Genomic DNA, 24,976 nt, shown 5'->3' with positions numbered 1-24,976 from the left:
TTAATGGATCAATTATCATTGAGTTACTGCTTATTGAGATATTATGGTGTAGACTGACTTCAAATCTGTGTTTTTTTAGTTAGATTTGTGACTATTTGTCCTGGCATAGACGTCAATAAAGTTTGTAAAAAAAACTATGCTTGCTATTACTGTCTGTTTGGGAATCAACCACTAATCAAATAAACCTGATTTATTTATCACCAGTAAGTAAAAACATCTATGGAAGCAGACTTTTTCACAAACCTTCAATGAAGCATAACAGCTGGAGAGTCCAGGGAGAACAGTAGAAGTCTCTAATTTGTGCCTAATGGTACGGATGACTGAACATCACCAGAACAGAGCTGTAACTCTGCATACAGCTGAGCTCGTAAACGGTTCGTTATGATGCCAACCTGGCCAGGTCAGCCAGAACTTACTGCCACCTGTCAGGCTTAACTAATTCATTTAAGAGTTGTAAATGGAGGAAACTTTGGAGAGGACTCTTAATGGAGTCTCTTAATTAGCCCTGATCTTAGTTTTCAAGGGGTTATGTGGGGAAGAAGAGAGAATCAATTTTGAAAATGTCGAATAATTACTTCATAAGAGCAATCTTTCTAATTTGATGCTTGCACAGTCCATTTATTTTGGTGTGGCAAAGTGGCAGCTGTTTCCCGCCATTAACTGGACCTTTTTCCTGCCCAGAATCAGGATTTTAATAATGAGAGAGAAATCAAAGACAAGCTAGACTAGAACATCAGACATCACGTTTATTAGTTAAAGTTATGTCACCAAATTAGTAGGAATAATTATCACAATGGTGATGATACTAAAGAGAAAAATGGAACAGAAGGGCTGTAAATGTTCTGTTGTGTAACATTTGAGGCATTCTTTGTGGCATGAACCAAGTACAGCTTTCCATTAGTATGTAATTACACACAAAACGGTATTTAATTTCCTTAGATGAACTGGAGGCATCCGACTAATCTCCTGTCCCACCAGCCATTTTGCAAAACTGTTGCTACAGTATATAAATGTTCAAACTAAAACCTGGAACTGCAACTAACATATCTAATTATGTAATTTGGGATCATATCAGACTCTGTAACTCCTGAAAGAGTAAAAGTGTGCAAACTATTCTGATGTGCAACTAACAAAATAGACCTAAACTAAAAACTCTGAGCCTTTATGTTGATTTGAAAACCTGATGTTTTACAAAACATGCAAACGAAATTAAGAATAACTGAACAATAGGGCCGAACCAAAAATCCGGAACCGCTTTCCTTCACATCTGGAAAAACGCATCAGTGTGGAATTTTCGCTTATGTGCGATGTGCAATTCATACCACTAGATGGCACCAAATCGATCTTATTGCACCTTTAAGATGATGCGGAAAGCCGATGTGTGTTTTGTTTTGTTCTTTTTTGGACAAAAAAAAAAACTAAACCAAAAAGTGAACAGCTGTATTTAGGTATAATTTGTTTCAGTTCAATCCAAAAATGCATCTAATATCTAATTAAGATAGTACAGATCTCAGATTGTCCTGTTCCATCCATCTTCCCAACAATTCTAACAACCTGCTCAAGGTAAACCATCCCCGCAGCATGACCCTGCCACCACCATGGTGACTGTGATAGTTTTTCTGCAGACACATCAGTTTCCATGTAGGTCAAATAATTATGTTTGGATTTCAACTGACAGGAGAAGATTTTGGCTATGCCACATGAATGCTGACAAAATGTGTGAAACTACTTTAACTTCTTGCCCATAACCATTCTGCTGTATTTCTCTGTCTTCGTGATGCTGGTTGTTCGCTGATGTTCTCCAAGCAGATCTCTGAGGCCGTCAGGTGGATTCAATAAGAGGTCAATTCTGAAAGGAACTGGCTGAGCTGGATTTAATTACAGCAAAGAAGGTAGAACGCAGGTGCATGTCGAACTTTTCAAATAATTCAATATCAGACATTTATGAACTCGCATGTTGTTTCCTTATATTTCGTAATTTGGCAGACTTAAATCAAAACTGTGCCGAAGTCTATTTGGTCCTCATCAGAACTCTCAGTTATTTCAACATGCAATTGAGTCATTTTAACACCTGAAATAGATGAAACTACTCCACTTTTTTTGTTGTTGAAATAACTGAGTTTCATTAATACTAATTCTGAAAAGGACCAAACAGACTTGACACAGTCTTGATTCAACTCTGCTATGTTTTAAGATGAAGTTCCAATAAAATACAGTAAAGTTTGTGGTTTTATTGAGGCAAGCTGTGGAAAAACGCACCAATACGCCTACTTTTGCAAAATATTGTAATCTAATAATCAGTATATTAAGACATGAGAAGTAAAAAACAAAAAACAAAACAAACAACAACATTAAAGTGTAACAGCTTCGGGAGTCTTTAAAGTTGCGCTACTTGTGGTAATTTCCATCTAAACTCTCCATGTTTCTCGCATCTTACCTAAGCCCACTCCGACGATCAGCCTCCCCGCCAGGAGCGCCTCTTTCCCGGGAGCGGCGCTCAGCACGATCCCCCCCACTGTGAAGAAGAAGCTGGCCAGCAGGATGCACACCCTGCGCCCGAACAGCCCGTTCAGGAAGCCCCCCAGCAGGGCGGACAGGGCTGCCGCGGCCACGGTGCTCGAGATGAGCAGCTCCTGCCACATGGCGCTCAGGTCCAGCTCCCTCTTGAGCAGGAGCATCGCGCCGGAGATCACCCCGGTGTCATATCCGAACAGAAAGCCCCCCAGAGCGGAGAACACCGCCAGGACGTAGACGAAGGCTGGAGTGACATCCTGCTGGAACTGCTTGCGGGCAGCTCGCTCCAAGTCCCCGGTGTTGGTGGTGGAGGAAGAGGCAGCGGCGGCGGCGGCGGAAGGGGCTGATGCGCCCGCGGTGGATGAGGAGGAGGATGCGGCGGCGCCCTGGCTGCTGATGCTGCCGCTGGACGGAGCTTTGATGAGGCTGCGCTCGCCTCCGTCGTTGACTTTCTTCCAGCGCTCGCCCATCAGGTTGCTCATGCTCCGCAGGGTGTAGTCATGGTCGACCTGCTTTCGCGACATATGGAAGCGCCACACACAGCGGGGGTAGAGCTGACTTATATCTGTGATGTTTTTCCTAAAGAGAAAGGGACCCCCCCCACCGCCCCCCGCACTCCCTTCTACACACACACACTCACACACACACACACAAAGAAAAGCAACACTCAAGCGACAAAAACTCCCACCTCCATTCTCCCTAAAGTTCAACCAAAGTGGATATTTAAAAGCACTCGAAAGTGCGAAACGAGTAAAGTTCGTCCTTTGTGTTGTTTTCGACACCGCGGAACATCTCCGTGGTCCTGATGGGAGAGTTGGAGCGGAGTGGTGAGGAAAGGTGAGGAAGGATAGGATAGGAGGAGTGTAGTGGACTAGTTCGTCACCAGCGGCGTAGGCATGACGTAAGGAAGTATTGTTTTGGAAACGTGGTGTGGCGACGGGGGGGTCACGATGAAGACTGATGCTTTCCAGCTCCAATAATATGGCACGCTGAAAATAGCCGCTGAGTTACAAGCGTTATTAAAGATTATTACATTAATAAAATAACATAAAGTGATTATATTGGACCTTTCTGCTGATTTTTTTAAATTTTTTATTTTTACCCAATTTCCCTTTGACAGTAATGGCTTTAATTCATTATGAGGACAACAAGCAAAGCCGCTGTGACTCAAGGCAAACAGGTTTCATTCTGCTTTATTGGTAAAATTTAGAAAACTGCTGCCCCCTACCGGTCCGAATAAGTATCACACATCAAAGTTTCAGGAAAGCTGAAACTTTGATGTGCTTCAGGAGAACAAAACAAATAATTAAGCAATAATCAAAGACATTTTCATGATGTAAGACTATTTATTTAAAATGTAATAAATACTTTAAACGAATAAACAATGCTTTATTTTTCTGAATGCGTTAATTCAGGGCACCATTAAATGTTCAATTATGCAAATATTCGTTGTGGGTTAAGACAGATTTCTTCTATTTTTGTCTCAATAAATTTGCTCAGATAATCGAAGAATTTAACATGAGGAAAAAAAGCATCAATCATTTTCCTTCCATTTCACAACTTTACTCTGCTTTATGTTGGTCTATCTCACATCAATGTTCAATGAAATTTGTTTTAGTTTGAGGTTTTGATGTGAAGAAATGTGAAAAATATTCAATAGGGTGTGAACACCTTTGCATGGGTCTGATGCATCCATGCACCCGTCAAACCTTCATTCTGCGTATAATACTAAGACATAGCTGAACCAACAGTATTTAACCAAATCATTAAATATCTGATTTTTTTTTCTTTTTTGCTTCAGTTACCATAAACTCTTCCCAGGCTTTATGATAACGTGCCTTTTCACCACGTTTCGCTTTCACACCCCGATGCCATTGAAAAATAATTAACTCCGTCCTGGTTCATGCGCCTCGGACAAACCCTATCATATCCCATTTTGTCTTTTGTGCTTGTCTTTTTGTTCATCTGCAGGGTTAACAAAAGGGCCGGTGTTTGCCAAAAGTTAAGATCCTTCTTCCTTCATGATACAAGACTTAATATGTTACCTAGTGTAGATAAAGTTGGGAATTTCTCTAAAGGTCACCTTCCATCAGTATTCTCCAAAAAACAGACAAAATGATTTTATGTGACAATAGCAGTTGATTTAAGTTCATATGTTCACAGAAAGAATGAAGAAGAAAGTTTCAAAGTTTTTCAAAGATATTTTAAAGTAATCTCTCCTGTCCTCCAACAAAGTATAAAAAAAAAATGTAATAAGCATATACTTTAATATTAAACTAGCGTTTCGGCATGTACAATCGTTTATGCCACTACCGTCAGTTTCCTGGTTACTTTATGGCACAAAGTTAAACTTTGGGTGATGCACACGTTCATGTGAGGGGCGTTGATGTAGGTGGTGCAGGCAGAGACGACATATAAGCTGCATGAGCAGGTCCTCCAGGTGTCCTCCTGCTGCAGAGAGGAAGCATCAGGCATCATGGACTCAAAGAGATGGCTGCTGGCTCTCTGCTTCTTCTCGGCTTCAGGTAAAAGTGTTCCATTTTTGTTCTGTTTTGTTTTTTCTCGATTGTATGAGGTAAGTCCATTTTATTATTAAAATTTTACTATTAATGTTTTCTTTAAAATATCTCAAAACAGTTTTTTCTATTTCCACCATTTTGGTAAATGTTAAATAAATCACCCATTTTTAATCTAGAAGTATGAGAAAATATCATATTGTGCAGAAAACAAACGAGTACTGTACGGATTCGGTTTCAGCATAGTACTGTGTCAATATCAGATTGATTAATCCAAAATGACTTTCTGTCATTATTATTGTTATTAATAATGTATAATTATTATTTACTGTTACCTCCTTTTATTATTTGTCTTGTAGTTTTTAGAGCAGGTGAATCTCTGGGAACAACTGAGTCGCTGAAATGTAAGTATCATTATGAAAGCGAAAAATATCTATCGTTGTTTTATTGCTTTTCTTGAATTACAATGCCACAGGTGATTGAATATGTATACTGTTTTATGTTGTAACCGCTGACAACCCCATTGTTTAGACACTTGCAAGACATTCGGCAGTGGGGTCATCAAGGCTTTCAGAGGTCCGCCTTTCTACGTGCGCTCCAACTGTCCGTTCACCTTCGCCCGCTTCACCCACAACCGGGTGGAGTGTGACATCACCATACGGCGAGGCCAAAACGGCTTGCTGGACCTCCTCGAGATCATCATCAACAAGGTCAAGACCGTTGTGCAGAACGGAAACATTCTGGTTCAGAAGAACAGGTCTGACCACATGTCCTACACAGATTTTTGCTTTATCAATAAATTGTTTATTACACTTCTCCGGGCCATTATTTTTTCATATTAAACAGCCAACGTTGGTAGCAATTCATCAATGGTGGACATTGTAGTGATATGGCAGCTAAAGATAGCCCTGTTGCTAATTAAATCTGTAATGCAAGATGTATAATCTTTGATTGAAGTAAGTCTGAAAGCTTTTTCTGTTTAACAGGCCTGGTACTGGAGAAACTCTCTGTCTCCAGTAAATATGTTGTCAAATGCAACTGAAATCAAACTTTTTTATTTTTTTCTGTCTTACCTTACCAAAACTACTACTATTAATTAAAATTAACAAACTATTAATATATCAGTATACATTAATTATAGAGAGAAAGGGAGAAACGATACAATTTGTAACAGTTCAGTTATTACAAAAAACAAAAATCTGTTACTTCCTGTATTTGGTATTACATATTTAAAGAAAGATTATTTAAGAAAATAAAGATATATTTATATTATCTTCAGTGGTTTTTATTGTTCTTTTTTTTAAGAATCGTTGCTTCACATATGATTTTTTTGGGAAATTTAGAATTTAGAGGTTGATGTTTTACAGTTTTTTGTGTGTTACAAAATGCTACTAATATAAGGGATAGTTTTATTTTTAGACTTTTTCTTTTTATTTACCAATAGTGGCTTCACTGACAGCAGTAATAAAAAAAATCAGAATAAGAATTTTACCTGACCTGTCCTACTTTCTACCCAATGACTACTTGAGTGGGTCAATAGACGGATTTGTTGTACGTATGTTGTACTAAGTCACCTAAGTTTAGACACAAACCCTAACCCTCATCTCTTATCTTGAAAAGTGGACACAGTCGCATGGGATAATATGGCTCTGATGACCCAGTTGACCCAGAGGATGAGTGAGTGGATCAGTGACTCTAAAGACACTTGACCTAAGAATGACCCAATGAAATTACCAATCAATTATCTGGAGCTGAAGGATAAGGCCAACAAGGAAGCAATGCAGGGGAAATCCTATGGCCATTTGGAAAGTTTAGCCATGGGGGGACGAGTCGGCTCCAGGAACTCCTAAGACATATGAAGTAGTAGATTATTAGCTCTAACTAGTCATTATCATTTATTGGTCTCTGAGTTTGAGTTGAGGCCATTATGCTCTCCAAAGGTCACATTTTTGGTGTGTGATGTTTGACCAGAATACATTAACAGTCTTTTTTTTTTTACTCTAATGTTTATGGTTTATTCTGTCGACAGCGTTTCCCTTCCGTATGACCACACTTACCAGCACATATTTCAGTACGGCATCTACACCAGGCTGAGGAGCTCCTTACTCCCCCTGTCTGTCACCTGGCAGACTGCAGCTGGAGGAGGACTCGTCAGTGTTTGGGTGAGAGCACTTCTGAACTCATGGACACACAAACACAATTCAGGTCAAGTTGATTCGTGTGGCACATTTCAGCAACAAGGCAGTACACTGTGCTGTCCTCAGCTGGTTGCTAGTAACATGTGCTCATTCAGTCATAACTTATTTCACACAAACTAAGTTTAAATGCTGAAGAAGTTGCTTCAGATGCTTAGGAACTCTCCTTAGCAGCAATAACATGAATCTGTTTTATCTTATCAGACTCTGATGTTGAGGGAATTTGGGACCACATTACTTTACAATGTTGGAAAAGGATATCTCTCTTAAGCCCCCCCTGCCACATAATTTGAGTTGATTTAAGGGCTGTGCTTTGACTGGACCATTGCAATACCTTGGTTGTTTTCTTTTAGAGTCATCATGTTGTCATCTCAGTGACCGAAAGGAGGCTTGGTGTTGTGTTTTAAATGATAAGACCAAATTATGAGCTTGATGATGAGGCTTGATATTCTGCATCACATTTACTCAAATCTTGTTGGGCCAAAGTCCATATAAATAACAATTATCCGTAACATTCAGATGTTCTCAAACACAACCTGTAAAGTCTCTTTGTGATTTATTTTGAAGGTTGAGCTAGACCAAGAACTGAGTTCTGACCTGAGTGGACTCTGCGCAATACAAAACTTAGGTATGGTATCACAATGGATGTTGTACCATTTGTTCCAACATTGCTTAAATAACATAGTATGTGCTTACTAACATGTTTTTTAGATGCATCAAATCTATACATCTGCTACCAGATACTGTTAACATCAATCCAATAAATCAATCCTTTTAGATTTTGAGGTTTACTCATTGTCATAACAATGTACTATTTCATTTAAGTGGACAACATTGAGCAGCTGGTGGAAGAGTATTTGATTTCTGACGTCACCTGTTACCTTCAGGATCTCCTTCCTCCTTTCAACCCGGTAAGACGGCCAATACATTACTCTTTTCTATTTATGACCATGCAAAATAAATATCTTCTGGTATTAGAGTTGCTGGGTTTTTCAGTGATGACAACATTTGACCTTACAAACCCATTGAATAACCTATGAGGCTGATTCGGTTTCTCTGATCACATTTGCAGCTTTGCAGCGAGTTCTTCTCACACGCACTAGATTGTCTGATGTTCACAACCGCGAAGTACATCACCCTGTGTGATCAAAACACTTACAACTACGAAGGCAGCAACGACGTCACGTGCACATTCTTCAAGGAGATTGCCCTTATGTGTGGAAGAAGCAGTCGCCTTTGGGACTTGTGGAGAACAATCACCAACTGTGGTAGGTGACGACTCCGTCAATGCACCGGATTTGATGCAAATACTCAAGGATGATTATCTTATGATGCTTCTGTCTGCTTTGGTGGATGAGTGCAGCTCCACCAACGTGTCCTGGAGAACTGGTTTACATTGAAGAGGGTTCTCCCTTCGTGCCAAGCTGCTCAAACCCAGACCTCAGATTATCCAGCCTGGAGACCACTAGTTCCTGTGTATGTCCCGCAGGTCAGAAACGCCATATGGAGCGTACAACACACAATCATCCACGTTTTGTCATTTAGTTGCTGTTTTGATTTTCAAAGGGGTTTTTTTTCTCACAAAATGTGATTACAGGTGAGTTTCTGGACGATAACTTCAGCGAATACCAGTGTGTGAGTCTCTCCAGTTGTCCCTGTGTGTTCAATGATAGGGTCTACTCTCCTGGATACATTCGCACCACCAAGTGTCAAACATGGTGAGTGGGCAGACAATCTGGACACTATGAAGCATTGTCACTGACTCGTAGCAAAATCCTCTGAATTTAGAAAGTTTCTAGTCTCAGTCCAAACTATTTGTAAATGTCAAGTATTAGGGTGAGAGAGAATATTATTATTGTAATTATAATGTGCTATTTTGAGGTTATATGTTGTTAATTTAAAACTGAAACTGCCTTTCTAAAGGTTCACATCCTTGACAATTAGAATTTTTTTTGTATATTCAAGCAAAATGCTATTCGTAAATGTAGCATATATGTGCTAGTTAAAATACTTCTGCTGTTGAGATCAAATGAACAAAAGATGTTTGTACAACCCAATGTACACAAAAAAGGTAGATCAGGTGACACTGGGAATACATTTTGAAGACATTTCTAAAATTGATTACGTACTTGATGAGACGGCTCTTGCGATCAGAAGGTCCGAGGATCAATTCCAGCATCCTCATGTCTCATGTTGATGTACCCCTGGGCAAAGCACTAAGTACTCTATTGATGTTCATGTCAATCTATGTCGCACGCACATGTAGTTCTGGTGTAAAGTGCTTCAAATGGTCAAAATAACTAAAAACATGGAAAATAAACTAACTCCATTTAATGGAAAGTCCCCTTACTTGGTGATGTTGAGTTCTATTTTCAGAAACAAGTCTTGTGCTCTAGTCATGAGTTATTTTGAAGCATGACTAAGGCATATATATATATATATGTGTATTAAATTTTCCGTTTCCAAACTTAGTCAATGCAATAGTGGGAGGTGGCAGTGCTCTGGAAACTCCTGCCCAGCCAGATGTCTCATTGAAGGACAGTTTGTGACAACGTATGATGGCAAGCGATTCACACTTCCTGGTAAATGCACATACATGGCATCACAGGTAAGGTTGATTCCTGACTCTCCTCATTTCTCAGTGTTGTTGGCTGATTAAAGTAATAGCACAAACCTCTGACTCTCCTGCAGGGCCCTAACTGGTCAATTAGAGTTGAGTTTTCTCCAACAGAAGCATCTTTGAAAGCTGTACATGTACAGGTTTTCCAGGTATGGACACTAGGAAGCAACTCTTTGGAAAGATGCTTAAGTAAAAGCCAATGTTCAATTGTAAAGAATCCTTAGATAAACACGTTTTCTTTCAATCTTTAGGACATTTATACATTCACTCTAAGCAAGGTAAAAGTAGGAGAACGAGAGATTACTGAACTCTACCAGTCTGGTAAGACAAATGCAAACGGACCTGGTCATCCAATACAATCACCTTCTCCAGCGATAACGTTACATGCTAATCTGTGTCACCTCCCAGATCAAGTCCTCGTTTTCTGGAAGTCCTCGATGTATGTTGAAGTTCATACGCCATTTGGTCTGAAGCTCCAAGTCCAGGTGTTCCCTGAAATCCAGCTGTACATCACGCCACCAACGCTGCATTCTGGTCTGATCTCAGGTTGGGAGCAAACACACTCAGTTCTCTCACAAGCTAAAGTTGACCATGTATTAAAAAATAAAAAATCCGCTGAGGCATGTTAATGTGTTTTTGACATTCTTTCAGGTCTTTGCGGCAACAGAAACAATGACACCACAGACGATTTCAACACCAGCAGCGGGATCATCGAGAGCTCTGCCAAGCTTTTCGCTCTGTCCTGGAGTTTGAGAGGTTGTCGAGAAAACATCCCCAACCCCTGCATCAACACCGACAATGGTAACAACTGCTGACATAAATGTGAACGCAACTTTTTGATGTGAAATGAGCAAAGTCAGCTGAAGAATCCCTGGTGTTTATAACAGAGAGAAAGTGACTGCAAAAAGGATTCCCATTTCACTTTGGGTTCATCTTTAACACGCTTGATGAAGAGCCAAGCTTAGCACTGCAAAGGACATATTTGTCCTTTACTAATCTGCACACTAGTAACATAAAAAACAGACATTGCTAGCTAAGATTGTCATATTACCTACTTTAACTCCAATTATGACAATGCCAGGAAAAATGTGGAAAAGAAGTCAATAAGTTAAACAAATCTGCCACAGATTATATATTACATGTTGTACCTCAAGAGGAACAAATCAAATCATTTGCCAACACGTTCCTTCATATTGTTTCATTGTGCTTGCAGAAATATTTGCAGATGAAAAGTGCTCGGTACTGAATGACCCTGATGGGATATTTGCCAGGTGTCACGCTTACATCCCGACCGATCAGTACCACACGGTAAGACTGTTTTTATGAAACAACTGATTCTTTAAGACGTTCCCAGTGAGTTAATATGTCAACTGAGGGTGACAAATTTACAATGACTGTGTTTACATAACCTATTACTGCTTCCAGGCTTGCATCCAGAGAACATGTAACTGTGGCAACAATCTGCTGCGGTGTTTGTGTGCTTCTTTGGGAAGTTATGCTAAAGCCTGTGCTGTTCTGGGTGCTGAGCTCGGGGACTGGAGGAGAGCCACCAACTGCAGTGAGTAACTCCTTTAAAAAACATCGGATGCAAGATAATAACATACGTCTTCATTTTGTCAGCCTTCATTTGTCACGAGCAAATGTTTATGCAGGATATAAGTCGGTTTAACTCCAGCAACTATTCTGTGTTGAAGCTCTGAATTGCCTCAAGAACCAGGAGTTCTCCTACAGCGTCCAGGCCTGTAACAGCACATGCCTTTCCCTGTCCGGCCATGATCCCCGCTGTGAGCTGGACAATTCTCCGACGGAGGGCTGTGGCTGTCCAGAAGGAACCTATCTGAACCAGGAATATGCCTGCATCCCAAAGGGGCAATGCATTTGTTACCACAGTGGTGGCATGACACCCCCAGGACCAGTAATCATTGATGGACAACAGTGGTGAGTCCATGAAAATACCGAAAACTTTGATGCATTTTTATCATCATTAGCAACGCCATGACAATGCCAGCATACTGGTGCTGTAAAAAAGCAGAGAGGGGAGCTGAGGGATTTAGACAGGGTGGAATTAGGAACAAGTAGGGAGGGTCAGAGCTGGGGGGAGGTTACACAAACACAATATAAAAATACAAAATTTACCTGTCAGTTTGTCTTGAACAAGTTTCCTGTTGCTATTATACAAATGCAGGCAACAAGAAATTGGCGCCCCCTGGCTGCTACTGAAAATAGGGATAACTTGTGAATCTAGCTTTGCTCATGCAGACAGGTTTCTTTGCAGCCGAGTGCTTCCAGTGTATGTCGTGATATGAAATATCTAATCAAATATGATTTCTCTTGAAGTCTTTGTGAGGATGGAAAACTGCACTGCTCCAAGGACTGTGGTAAATGATTTCTCTTATATGTTAATTCCAATTAAATGGAGAGCTCTTGTTTTTATAACAATGTATTAAGACCATTGTAGAGCGAGAGAGAGAGAAAGAAAGAGAAGAGTAAATTTTTGCCAAAACAAAAAAAAAAAAAAACTCTGAAATTTTGAGATTAATCTCCGAAATTTTCTAGAAAAAAACTTGGAAATTTCCAAAGTCGATAATTTTCTACTTTTGAAAGTCAGAGAAAATTTCTGAAAGTCATACATTTTTGGCTTTTGAAACTCAGAAATTATTTGAATAATCTCAAAATTTCTGAGTTTTACTTTTGGAACTCAGGAATTTGGCAAAAATGTCTCCCTCCTTTCTTTTTCCATCTACAATAGCCCTAATACTCCGTCAAAGTTACTTAAATAAAATATATTAAATTGCCCCAAATGACTGCATGTGATATGTAGGTCTCTTGTGTGCTTTTTGTCTAAATAAAAAAAAATAAATTTTTTTGTAATTTTTTTGCATTTGACTTAAGGACACATTTTTATCCCTAGGTTGCAGTAACGGGAAGGTTTGTGTTCACTGCTCCGAGTCTGCAGAGACCACTGCTCAGAAAACCTGCGACAGTCTCAGTAAACCTTTGGTAAGTCTTAGCCTTACTGAGTGTTTCGCAAAGATTTTTTTGTGGAATAATTTGACTTTTTCTTTTCCTATACACCACATCCAGGGTGGCAATGCAACCTGTGAGAGTGGCTGTTACTGCCCTCCGGATCTCTATGAGGACCACTATGGGAGATGCGTTCCCAGAAATAATTGCACTTGTGTGTACAGTGGAGAAGTGTTTGGTGCAGGAGAGCTTGTCAAAACTGACTGTAAAACATGGTAACACATTTGCTTGTGAGAGAAAACTTACAAGTAACTTTTCAGCAAGATATATGAGCTTATTTTAAAGTAAATAATTCCTGAATGTTGATGAAAAAGTACCATGTCAACTGACAGATTATTTCACTTGCAAGACATTTTCCCATGTTATGAGTGAAATAACCTGCAAATGGAACTAGGACATTTTATCAATATTAAGGAATTATTCATTTAAAACAAGTTCCTTGTTCCTTGTATATCTTGCTGAAAAATTACACACAAGTTAGGTTTATCATATTTGCACTAGCAGTGTCATAAATCCAGAAACAATCATGTCCTCTTTGTTTTAGCGCCTGTGTTCAGGGCCAGTGGAGCTGCGAAAGTAAGGCATGCTCAGGAAAGTGCCAAGTTTATGGAAATGGACATTACCAGACTTTTGATTCTAAATGGTATCGCTTTGATGGACACTGTCAGTACAGGCTTGTGGAGGCGAGTTCCCGAAACTGTACCGGAGCATTTTAAGATGACTTTTTAAATGTTCGCTTAACACTTAGTATCTCTTTGACTTTGTGGTAGGATTACTGTGGGAACATAAAAGGTTCCTTCTCTGTCAGAGTAGAGAGTGTGCCCTGCTGCGATGAAGCACTCACCTGTTCTCGTACCATCGTTCTGGATGTGGAGGTGGGTTCTTCTTCTTCATCTTCTGTGATGAACCTAAAACCTAAACCCATTCTCTATGTTTAGATCTGATTATTTAACCAATCATGTTGAATATCTTAATATAAATTAATATGTTTTAACAAGCATTTATATACATTTCCCATTCAGAACAAAGTCAGTCTGACACTTAGCGACATGAAGGTGACCAGACAACTCCAAAGTGGCTGGACTCTGGAACAAGAACCCCTTTACACCATACACACCGTTGGACTCTATATAATAGTCTCAGTGCCAAGCAAAGGGCTAACTCTCATTTGGGACAAACACACAAGGATCACCATAGAACTGCATCCGTACTGGAGGGTGAGTGAATGGGAAAATTGTGAAAGTGAGACATTTATGTTCACCTGTTTTAACTTTTGAGAAACTCTAGGAATCATGTAAAAGTTTCTCTTGTTAGCTATAAATAGCATCTTCAATGTCAACATGAACACAAATCTATGGTTGCATTTTTTTTTTTTTTGCAAGAACTTCCAGCCTTCAAGTAAAACGTGTTTCTCAAAAATGTGCTTTTGCTGAAAAAAAAAAAGAAACTTTATGAAGCCGCTTAAAGCTGGAGTATTATGTAAAGTCGAGTCTTTTTAAAAAAAAATTTTTTTTTTACATCATTTTGTAATATTATTCCGTCATCAAAAACATATCTGAAGAAATCCTTTAATCTTCCATGGCAACCACTCACCTGTGTAAAACACCTGGGTGGTCGGAACGCCGCCTTTCAGACGCAGTTCCTCCTCGGAGCTACAGTTTCCGAGCTTCCGCTTCACAGGGCGACTCCCCCATTCAGCTCCGTCAGACTCGCTAGCAGCAATTAGCAAACACCTGGTAGACCTGCATGTCTGCTGAGCTCGTTATGCAAGCTACTTCTCAATGAAACACTGGTAAAAATGTTGCTAAAGAGTTAATTCTTCTTTCGTTTTTAAAAATCTTCATCTTCTTCTTCTATGGCGTTTACTGGCAGTTTACAGACGCGGTGCATTACCGCCATCAACTGGATGGAGGTTTAATCCAGAAATTCAATTTATCCTATATCTTTACAACCCTAAAAAACTAAATTATATACGCTCACACACACACATACATACTAAATCCTCACAGCTAATTTTGTGTCTTTTAAATGTTTAATGAATGCTTGAACTATATCTTGTGATTGAACACATAATACTACCCCTGTAAAGTATTCAAAAACAACTTGGTGTGGCAAAGTTGACTTGCAGTAAAAGCACAGTCATTCTCAGAACTGAATCCCTTATACCATTACATCTTTAAACATGCCATGTCAAAAGCCTGTTGCAACTCAGTCATTTTATACAATCTCTCCTCTAGAACAAAGTCTGTGGTCTCTGTGGCAATTTTGATTCCAGTGAGATGAATGACCTACAGATAAGTGGCTCAGCCGGTAATTCTTTTCAACCTTGAATCATTTTACTCAAAAATGTTTTTACAAATTTTTTTTTTTAATGAGTTTTAATGAGTTCTGATTTGGAATGCAGTGGTGACCAGTCCGCTAGCTTTTGGCAACAGCTGGAAGACCACCACTCCTCCTTGCTCAGATGTGACCATGGAGATATTTCCTTGTGAACGTAACTCCTACTGTTCCGCCTGGGCCCAGCGACGCTGTATGATCCTTAAAAGAGACACATTCAAGGACTGTCACTTAAAGGTTTGCCTAGCACATATTAAGCTAATGCTAATCGCTAATAGTACTGAAGCTGGAGGTTGTAACTTTATTTTGCAAGTCACAAAATACATCACTGACAGCTTATAAATTGACCTGGATATTCAATAACCCTCAGGTGGATCCAGAACCCTACTATCACGCATGTGTACAGGAGTCCTGCTCCTGTGAGTTTGAAGGAAAGTTCTTGGGTTACTGCACGGCAGTGGCCGCCTATGCAGAGGCCTGCAGCGATCAAAATGTTTGCATAAACTGGAGGACGCCTGATTTGTGTCGTAAGTTACAATCTTTTTACCTGTGAACAACTTTACCGTCCAAGGAGATTGATTTTTAATCTGCATTAAATTACATGAGAACCTAGCATTTCAACAATGCTTTATAGATTTAAAACATGTGTCAATCCAATGTGTTCTACTACATAAAATTACTTTTACATTAGCTGTCTACTGTGACTACTACAACGAGCAAGGCCAGTGTACGTGGCACTATGAAGCCTGTGGAAGGATGCTGACCTGTGGCAAAACCAACTATTTTCAGCACAAGTTGGAAGGTGACAAGCAATCTTGAATGTATTTTACTGTAGCGGTCATTTTTATCCTCCATTATCCGCTACTATCCACTATATCAAAATACATGTTTTTGTTCCTATAAAAGGCTGTTATCCAAGATGCCCTAGGGAGAATCCATACTTTGATGAGAATACTGGTAAATGCACTGAATTGAGAAATTGTCCCTGCTATTTCAATGAAACCATCGTCCCACCTGGGGGTGAAGTTATTATAAACTTTGTTGGCTGGTAAGTTTCAACTTGCAGGCATGCAGTATCTGCTGCACCAAATGCTGAGAAATCATTTTTCAATAATGACTCAAAATTGTTACTCTTCACACAGTACTTGTGAAAGTGGAACTATCATTTGCTGTGAGTATTAACAAATATTCACCATTTTAATATGTTTGGCAGCTTTGCATTAGTGTACAGTTCCTTGATAGACTGTTGAAAGAAGGGGAGATAGAGGTAACTACAGGTCAGTCCTGCACATACAACAATAGCTACAATGGAATGGTTCAGGTCAAAGCACATTTGTGTGTTTCAATAGAACCCAGTCAAAGTGTACACCTAAACCCAATTGAGAACTTTTAAGGCACTGTATGCGTTATGTCAAAACAAAAAAGTGATTTATTAACAAAACCATCAACTAAACTACCTTGATGTCAACAGCTCCTACAACAACATCGTCAACATTTGCCACTGAAACAACTGCAACTTCCACAACTCCTGTAACACTGATTACAACTATCAGTGTCTTGACTGCTACTGACACATTGCTCACTAGCGCCACCTCTACACCAGCAACTTCAACTTCTACAAGTATAACACTGGGAACTGGTGTTTCTACACCGGTGATGCCATTGTCTTCAAGTACAACGATTCCTACTCCAGTAATGACAACGTCCTCAAGTACACTGACTTCAGTATCTACAAAGGAAACCACAATGATGAATATTGAAACTGGACCCTCTACGAGTAGTCGTAAGTGCTTTGTATTTGTCCCCAGGATTACCATAGCGACCCAAGCAACTGGTCCTATTAATAACCTTGTGTAGTCAACTAAACTACTACCTTGATGTCAACAGCTCCTACAACATCGTCAACATTTGCCACTGAAACAACTGCAACTTCCACAACTCCTGTAACACTGATTACAACTACCAGTGTCTTGACTGCTACTGACACATTGCTCACTAGCGCCACCTCTACACCAGCAACTTCAACTTCTACAAGTATAATACCGGGAACTGGTGTTTCTACACCGGTGACGCCAACGTCTTCAAGTACACTGACTTCAGTATCTACAAAGGAAACCACAACTGTGAATATTACAACTGGACCACCTACGAGTAGTCGTAAGTGCTTTGTATTTGTCCCCAGGATTACCATAGTGACCCAAGCAACTGGTTCTATTAATAACCTTGTGTTGTTTTTGCTCCCCATCCTCCACAGAGCCGTCACCCACACCCTGTCTCTGCAAAGACCTGAAACAGAAAAAAAGCTGGGCTTGTGGTGGCACTTGGACAGAGGACTGTTTTATTAAGAGGTGTTTAAATGGAAGAATAGAGTTTCTCCCTGTGGTTTGTCCAAAACCTGTTGTTCCTAAATGTCCAAGGAATAAGTTGATACAGATCAAGGATGGATGCTGTGAAACATTTAGGTGTGACTGTGAGTATTCATAGATTACTATTATTTTCCCCTTTATAGATAAAATCTTATTCTGTTCCAAATGATTTGGGTTTTTTGAACATAACAATTGAACTAACTCATCCTTTTGGAACATTCCCAGGTCTCTGTGAGCTCTATGGAGACCCTCACTACATCTCTTTTAATGGCTTATCCTTTGATTTCCTGAAAAGCTGCACCTACATTCTGGTGGAAGAGCAGTCACCACGCTACCACCTGACCATTGCGGTGGACAACTTCGACTGCGTACAAGGCTCCTGTGTCAAGGGAGTTATTGTTAACTATCAGAACAATACTGCTAAACTCAGTGTCAACTATCATGCTGTTGCTGTTCAGGTATTTGCTTCCATTTGTGTTTCAAATTCCATGTTTTATGGAACTACTGCTTCAACAAAAATAAAGCCAGATAAACTATTTTGACACTGATGTCTCTACCTTAGGCAACTCTGAACAATGAAACTGTGCAACCACCCTATGAAAAGAATGGATTGAGATTTGAAACCACAAACTACGTAGTGTACATCTTATTTCCTGAGATCCGCTCTTACATCTCCCTCTCTCCGTCTTTCACCCTCGTGGTCAATCTTGCCATGGAAAACTTTGTCAACAACACCCAAGGACAATGCGGTATGTTCTGAACAGGAAGTGATGATTCACAGGTGTAAATTAATGTGTACTTTGTCCTCAGCAGTTTGCCTCAGATGAATGTATTATGCCTCAACTTCACTTCTCACACCATGTTTGAAGTCTTGAGACTCCTTGATTCCTGAATTGTTTCTGAAAATCATTAACAATTTCCTTCAATGTGAGGGTGAAAAAATATGTATTCGTCCAGAATTTGTCCAGATTCATCCTAATACTACTTCCTGTAATCTTCATCTTTTCCATGTAATAACATCCGGTTATTGGTTATTGATCACAACTTGTGCGACGCAAAATAAGCGTTTCCATGCATTTTCATAATTCCAATTTGTGCAATTGTATGGTCAATGGAAAAACAGCTGCAGACTCTAACAGCATGAAGTAGAGTGACAGATCTCAAAAAGCAACACAGCACCAATCAAAACAAATTCAAGAACACACAAAAAAAGTCAATGTAATCCATTCATTAAGAAAGAGTTACAAAGCCACCTCTATGACTACAGAGAACCGCAATAAAAGCCGTTTCCACAAATGGGGAAAACATGGAACCGTGGCTGCCCTACCAAAATTACTCCGACAGCAAATCGACTTGTCCAGAAGGTCACAAAACAAAAACAAAAGAAATCAGTGGAGGCAAATACTTTTTGTGCCTGATTATCCAGAAGCAAATAAAAGTTGTTTTTCAATATTATTTTATTCTCACTCTTTACAGGCTAAGAACTGTTAATATCAAAAGTGGGGTGCCCTGTAAATTGTTCACTGACCTCAACTTTTATCCTCTCTACAGGTGTGTGTGGTGGTGCCTCGTGCATCCGTAGAGGAGGACAGATCGAGAACGACACCTGCTGCGAAAAGACGGCCTACGACTGGGTGTACCGTGACCCTTTGAAGCCCGAGTGTTTTTCAACACCAGCAGATGTACCGTGCGATCTTGAACCCCCTGGAGAACCCACTGGGCCCCCTCTTACCTGTTCTCCAAACTCGCAATGTCACCTGCTTGAACATCCGTAAGTGACCACACATGACACACAGAAATTGTTCTGTTGGAAAAGTGTGAGCGGTGGGAAATGTCCACGACACATTGATCTGTTAACTGCAACTAAATATCCAAACATCTGTTTCTCTGTAGAGTGTTTGTTAACTGCAACAAATATGTGGACATGCGTACCAGGAAGAAGAACTGTGAGTTTGATTCATGTTCCACCCTAAATAATTCTTGCTCTTCTTTGGAACAAACCGCTGGGGAATGTAAACAAGCTGGTTTCTGTATTCACTGGAGAGAACTGACTAATGGAAATTGTGGTGAGCCCTTTTTATCTTCCTGATTGATGCTTAGCAAAGTTGTCAAAAAGCAAAATAAAATGGTACATTTTCTGCGTTGTCATTTTTATTCTACGCTAACGCCCGTTGTTGTGCTTCAGATGTGAAATGTCCCGGTGATTTGATCTATGAAGAATGCCGGAACAAAAAAGATGACTTCTGCTTTGGAGGGTTTGACAACTTTCTTTTAAAGAAAATACAGCGTGGAAAAAATTGTATTGGACACATCAACACATAAAATTGCACACATCAGAAGCTGATTTCATATCTTTACAAATCAACTTCTTAACAGGGAATTTGCCCCAGTTGTGAGTGACGAGACAAGTGATCAATGATCAAGGCAGGGAATGGAATACAAAGAAAGCAGTAACCTAACCAATAGTTAGGTTAAGTGTAATAGAAGATTTTTCAACCTCCAAACTTCTGTTATCCAGTTGTTTTCTTCTAAGCATGGTGTGTACAACCATATTTCGGTTTCAGACTATATTTTTCCAGTATTTTATTGACCAAAACAAGCGTGCGTCAGCACACATTTTCTTCCCCAGTGGAGTCTTCTGCACCCCAACGGTACTCATCAGAACATTCAGGAGCACTACCATTGTCAGGCTATTTGGCAAAAATGAAGTTGCAAAAGTCTTGAGAAACCTACACTTTGTTAATCAGAATTTATCCACAAATGTGTTTTGATGACTTTGTTGGTATGGATAACTTGGGGTGTTACAAATATACGACTTTGATGCCTCCGTCAATCCCTGGCTAGAAATAAGTTTACTGAGAAAAACATTGACATGTTAAACTCTCTTTGTCTGTGCTATTTTTTATATGTCTGTAAAAAAAAAACATGTCTTCTGTGTCTTCTGTTTTTTTTTTTAGAATCGTTAATTCAGGGCCCACTCTTGAAAAGACCACCTCCGGTTGTTTCTGCCCTCCAGGACTTGTCAGGGCAGGAAACCACTCAAATATTTGTGTGAAACAATGCAATTGTGAGTACTATTGTCTAGAACGAGTAACAAGAACTTTTAATAGATTTAACTTCAGGTCCTGTGCCGGGAATGACTATCTTTCTTCTTTAAACATAGATTGCAAAGGACCACTTGGAATGCCGAAATTCGTAAGGATATTTTCTTTAATGATAGAACTTTTAACTTCTTTGTTTATTTGAAGCAAAAGTTTTGGTTTGAAAGATCTAATTATCTGAAACTATCATCTAAGTTGAGAACATATGTGTCTGTTTTTCAGCCTGGAGAGGTGTGGGAGTCTAATTGCCACCTGTGCACATGTAACAATCAGACTTTGACAGAGGATTGTTCTCCAAAATCTCTTTTGCCAACGCCTGACTGTTCCCCAAATGCCAGCTTGGTGAACACCACTTGTTGTGGTGATCCGATTTGTGGTAAGAACTGGCAATTAACTGACATCGGACGAAGGATTTCTTGCAGATCCTTGGCAAAACTGTTTTGTCACAAGACAGGAATTAAGATGAGTTAAACTGCCTGACTTTGTGAGAAAATTCCTCATTGAACCAATAAGCTTCTACTTTTCTAAGTCCTTGTAGAGGCAAACTGTGCTGCGGTGCTACTGCTACTTCGTGTGTAGCAATTAACATTAAGAAATTATGTATTTTTTTCTGCATTTATCAATATTACAGCTAATAGTAACCCTGCTGTTTGCACAAATTTGTTGATTTTAAGTTTTCATATTCCTGAGAGGGGGCTGCAGCCCTGGCGGCCTCCTACTTCACATGCACAAGTGTTTGCTTTGACAGAAACCCTAAAACTGCAGGAAAAAAAATGGCTGTAGATGGAATGCTATGACAATATAAACCAATCAAAATCATAAGCTTTAATATACGTTGCATAAAACTTTATTACAGTGGCATCGAAATCTTCCAAGGTCTTATGTTTCTTCCACATCTTTTTTGATGCCAATGTTGCTTTTTTTTTTTTTTTTACAGTTGAGAAAACCTGCATCTACAGTGGAACCATATACAAAGTATGATGTTTTATCTAACTTAATCATCCAAATTGGTTCGTATATTATCTAGATTGTCATTTGTACACGTTTTTATATCTGTAGGTGGGAGAGACATGGACAGACCCGGATGACCACTGCATGTCCTTCATCTGTACTGCTTATGGCATTCAGAGTGAACCAAGAGTCTATCCTTCAGATATTTGTCCTGAGGTACTTAACATTGCCTCTGTCCAATTCAAATTGTCAATAATTTTGACACAACATAGCGTATAATGTGAGGTTATTGATGCACAGCAGTTAGAGAAATGTGGTACGCATTTATATTCTGGTCTTCTGAGTCAATACTTTGTCATTTTTTTATTTTAGTATGTTTTTCACATCTAGAGACAGAAATTGCCGTCGCTTCATCTTTACAGAATCACCTTATCTCTCTCAAGTTTTGCCACTGATTCTCAGATGAACACTCATCCTAACACTCAAATTGTGCACTGATGACTGAATGAGTTTTCAACTTAAGAGTGAAAAAGTAAAAAAAGAAGAAGAAAACACTTTTAAAACTAATTTCTAAATAAAAAACACACCTTTTTGCTTAAACTTTAGAAATCTAAAAAAAAAAACCCTAATGATTAATTGTTGTGATTTGGTTTCCAGGGTAACACGACTTGCTGCTCCACCTGTGAGTGAAGTAAATATAAAAATTAAAAAACATCTAAAACTGACCCATTAAATAAAGACTCCTTTTGTTACCATTTTAAAGCTTAAACTTATCTTTTCTAATCCCAGGCAACCAGACCTGCGAGCCCAAACTGTCCAAAATGAACGTCACCATCGATGACTGCTCCGCCGTCATCGCATTACCCGTGTGTGAGGGCCGCTGTCTGTCGGAACCCTGGTGAGTAGAAACCAAACTTTGGACTGCTCAAAAAACATCCGGCGCGCCAACATTTCCCTCCATTTCCTTCCCTCTCCAACAGGGTGTCGGCACACGCGTATCTGCAGGTCAAACAGGACTTCCGGTGCTGCCAGGAGGAGAGCTCAGACCTCCGAGTTCTGGATGTGAAATGCTCGGACCTCTCTAGCAGAAAATATAACTACAAGCACGTGACCGGCTGCGCGTGCAAAGCTTGTGGTTCCCACTGAAGAGCGACGGCAATCCACGTCTTTACACTTTTCTAATATGATTCTCTTAGGCACGAATTTAACGGATGATTTTAAGAAAATGTTTTTACTGAAATGAATGTATTTACCATCAATTAAAAAAAAAAAAAAAATCTACTAATCATGAAAGCGTGTGCGTTTTATTTAGCATGTTTGCCTGCACTGCAAAGCAAAGCACTGTTTAATAAAATATTTCAAGTGGAAACAACTTATTGTTTGTATTCATCTTAAACAAGTGACGTGAATATTTAGATAAACAATGTGCTCGAGAAGTCGATCTATTTGAGTTGAGGAAGAGGTAGTTCCACATAAAACCTAATCTAAGAATGAGATGGCACCCTCTAGTGGCTGTGTCGAAAAGTCTTATTTCAGCAAAAGAATGCAAAACTTTAACTTCCCCGTAGGGTTGCTGTTTTTCCTGTGATGTATTCTGCAACTCACCGACAGAAATGTCCTTCTGCACTTCTACCAGAGTTGCTATGTTTCTGAACTCATGCTATTTGGAAGTTGTGTAACATATTACACAAGTCAATAACGTACAAGCGCACTAGAAGTACACTCTGTGTACACAGCTTAATTAATTGCCCTAAACACACAATGATCATTAGTCATTATTTTTTATGAGCAAGAGATAAAGCATATTAATGTTGCCACTCGAGAAGCAGTACAAATGACTCATTTTAGCAAAAGGGAACTAATGTTGCAGCTGGAGCGTGGGGTTCACTATCGCCTGGCAGCGTCCTCCACATTTGATGTTTTTTTCCAACTTTATTAATGTGTCTTGGAATTTGTAAAATAATACTACTACTACTACTACTACTACTACTACCACTAATAATAATAATAATAATAATAATAATAATAATAATAATAAAGGTTTAAATAAGGTATGAAGCCTATTTTTTTCTAGCCATTAAAAAAAAGGGGGTAGGTAAGAAAAGATCGAAGCAAGGAAGACATGAACTGATTGTCAAACTCCAAGAAATGACAACAAAATTATGGCTACTCACATAAAAGTGCTCATAACTGAAGTCAGAGCAATGACTGAAAAGGTAAAACTACTCAAAATGGGATGAACGAAACAAGATGTTCACCCAAAGTCTAAATTTCTACTAGAGTTGGGGGAATGATGACGATGGAAGTTTGTCTCCGAAAGACCTTGGAAATGTTTTCAGACTGCAAGCCATCACAAATTCATATGTGCATACTCCAACATTTTAAATCAAATCTGCTGGACGCTACATGACTCTGAAACTGGGGGGGCGATCATGATCCAAAACAACATGGCCATTCCAATCCCCAGTCCTAAACTCTAAGGATATAATGTGGTGTCATTGAAGAAGAAAAAGAAATCATAAAAAAACTAATATGCTGAATGGTTAAAGAACCAAATCTGCTTTAAATAAATTTCCCTTTGTTGTTCATATTCAGTATATTTGGACTAGTTTTAATAAAAGTCAATCTTTTGAAGACATACTAAATACTATGTAAAGGCTCATGTTTGCAGTAGACACCATGCTGTGAAAAAGTATTTGGCCACTTACAAATTTCTTCAAGTTTAGCTTTCTGGAAGCACCCTAAAGGTTCAAATAATTTTCAAATCAGAAGACGACAACTTAGAGAGCATGATGATCATCTGGAAAACGTAATGAGCCTTCTAACAACACAATATGGGTTAAAAGATGTCAAAATCAAACATATCATTGTCTCAATCTAAAGAAATTCAGGCATAGGCCTTTTCAAGAGCTTTGGTACTTTAGCAATCCACAGTGAGACTCAGCATCCCCATGTGGAGATAACATGGAAATTACTTCATCACTGCCCCAAGGATGGGCAAGGTAACGTTTTAGAGGATGTGTGGTCTGCTAGAACTACAAATAAACTAATGCAGTATTTCAGAAAAATGTAATATTGTACTGGGTGATGTTTAGGGCTACTTTTCTTCTTCAGGTCTGAGCATTTGCTGGAAAGGACTGAACCAAAATTCTGGCTAAAAACCTTGAATAAAAATGTCTGGCCATTAGTTCTTAACAAGGGTTCTTGAGTAATGCAGATTTGCAATTTACAAGTTTCAAACAGCGAAAAGACAAAAAACATGCTCTGTCCATCCATCCATCCATCCATCCATCCATCCATCCATCCATCCATCCATCCATCCATCCATCCATCCATCCATCCATCATCTTGT

The 24,976-nt window shown here is 39.3% G+C and overlaps 2 protein-coding genes across 4 annotated transcripts in view; one reads left to right on the top strand and one right to left on the bottom strand.

The window, feature by feature from the left end:
* LOC103459534 (proton myo-inositol cotransporter-like) overlaps positions 1 to 3,589 on the bottom strand; it is a 77,211-nt gene extending 73,622 nt beyond the window's left edge. The window contains exon 1 of the mRNA XM_008401175.2: positions 2,438 to 3,589. Within this exon, the coding sequence (XP_008399397.1) occupies positions 2,438 to 3,038 (601 nt within the window). The 5' untranslated portion in view covers positions 3,039 to 3,589. The remainder of the gene's footprint in view (positions 1 to 2,437) is intronic.
* A 507-nt stretch (positions 3,590 to 4,096) lies between these two features.
* LOC103459538 (mucin-19) lies at positions 4,097 to 22,982 on the top strand. Of its 3 annotated transcripts, XM_008401180.2 has the most exons (45): positions 4,097 to 5,039; positions 5,390 to 5,434; positions 5,562 to 5,787; positions 7,060 to 7,192; positions 7,793 to 7,853; positions 8,051 to 8,136; positions 8,298 to 8,493; positions 8,589 to 8,714; positions 8,823 to 8,943; positions 9,698 to 9,833; positions 9,917 to 9,994; positions 10,097 to 10,166; positions 10,254 to 10,391; positions 10,497 to 10,646; positions 11,059 to 11,153; positions 11,271 to 11,403; positions 11,540 to 11,783; positions 12,183 to 12,223; positions 12,757 to 12,845; positions 12,930 to 13,084; positions 13,414 to 13,552; positions 13,640 to 13,744; positions 13,892 to 14,086; positions 15,107 to 15,179; positions 15,274 to 15,443; positions 15,577 to 15,733; positions 15,898 to 16,008; positions 16,113 to 16,254; positions 16,349 to 16,377; positions 16,678 to 16,989; positions 17,094 to 17,363; positions 17,461 to 17,676; positions 17,798 to 18,030; positions 18,135 to 18,321; positions 19,124 to 19,343; positions 19,466 to 19,638; positions 19,758 to 19,827; positions 20,530 to 20,639; positions 20,736 to 20,767; positions 20,896 to 21,049; positions 21,611 to 21,648; positions 21,733 to 21,840; positions 22,282 to 22,306; positions 22,414 to 22,522; positions 22,605 to 22,982. In XM_008401180.2, the coding sequence occupies exons 1-45, from the start codon at positions 4,991 to 4,993 to the stop codon at positions 22,768 to 22,770; spliced, it is 5,916 nt and encodes a 1,971-aa protein (XP_008399402.1). In that variant the 5' UTR covers positions 4,097 to 4,990; the 3' UTR covers positions 22,771 to 22,982. The 3 variants fall into 3 exon arrangements, with proteins under 3 accessions (XP_008399402.1, XP_008399403.1, XP_008399404.1); XM_008401181.2 differs by lacking the exons at positions 4,097 to 5,039; positions 5,390 to 5,434; positions 5,562 to 5,787; ... (2 more) ...; positions 8,051 to 8,136; positions 8,298 to 8,493 and having other exon boundaries at positions 8,623 to 8,714; positions 8,899 to 8,943; positions 22,605 to 22,981; XM_008401182.2 differs by lacking the exons at positions 4,097 to 5,039; positions 5,390 to 5,434; positions 5,562 to 5,787; ... (3 more) ...; positions 8,298 to 8,493; positions 8,823 to 8,943 and having other exon boundaries at positions 8,634 to 8,714; positions 22,605 to 22,981.
* Positions 22,983 to 24,976: the final 1,994 nt, after the last annotated feature.

This window comes from Poecilia reticulata, linkage group LG23 (assembly GCF_000633615.1).
Source record: "Poecilia reticulata strain Guanapo linkage group LG23, Guppy_female_1.0+MT, whole genome shotgun sequence".
In the NCBI taxonomy this organism is placed as follows: Eukaryota; Metazoa; Chordata; class Actinopteri; order Cyprinodontiformes; family Poeciliidae; genus Poecilia; species Poecilia reticulata.
The sequence above is the reverse complement of the archived record's forward strand: the minus strand, read 5'-3'. Positions and strand labels throughout refer to the sequence as shown.

Excerpts from the sequence above, each read along its gene's own strand:
- LOC103459538 (XM_008401180.2), top strand. The coding sequence starts at position 4,991 with ATGGACTCAAAGAGATGGCTGCTGGCTCTCTGCTTCTTCTCGGCTTCA. Across the intron at positions 8,494-8,588 it reads GAGAACAATCACCAACTGTG|CTCCACCAACGTGTCCTGGA; the intron begins GTAGGTGACGAC and ends GGATGAGTGCAG. Across the intron at positions 15,180-15,273 it reads ACAGATAAGTGGCTCAGCCG|TGGTGACCAGTCCGCTAGCT; the intron begins GTAATTCTTTTC and ends TTTGGAATGCAG.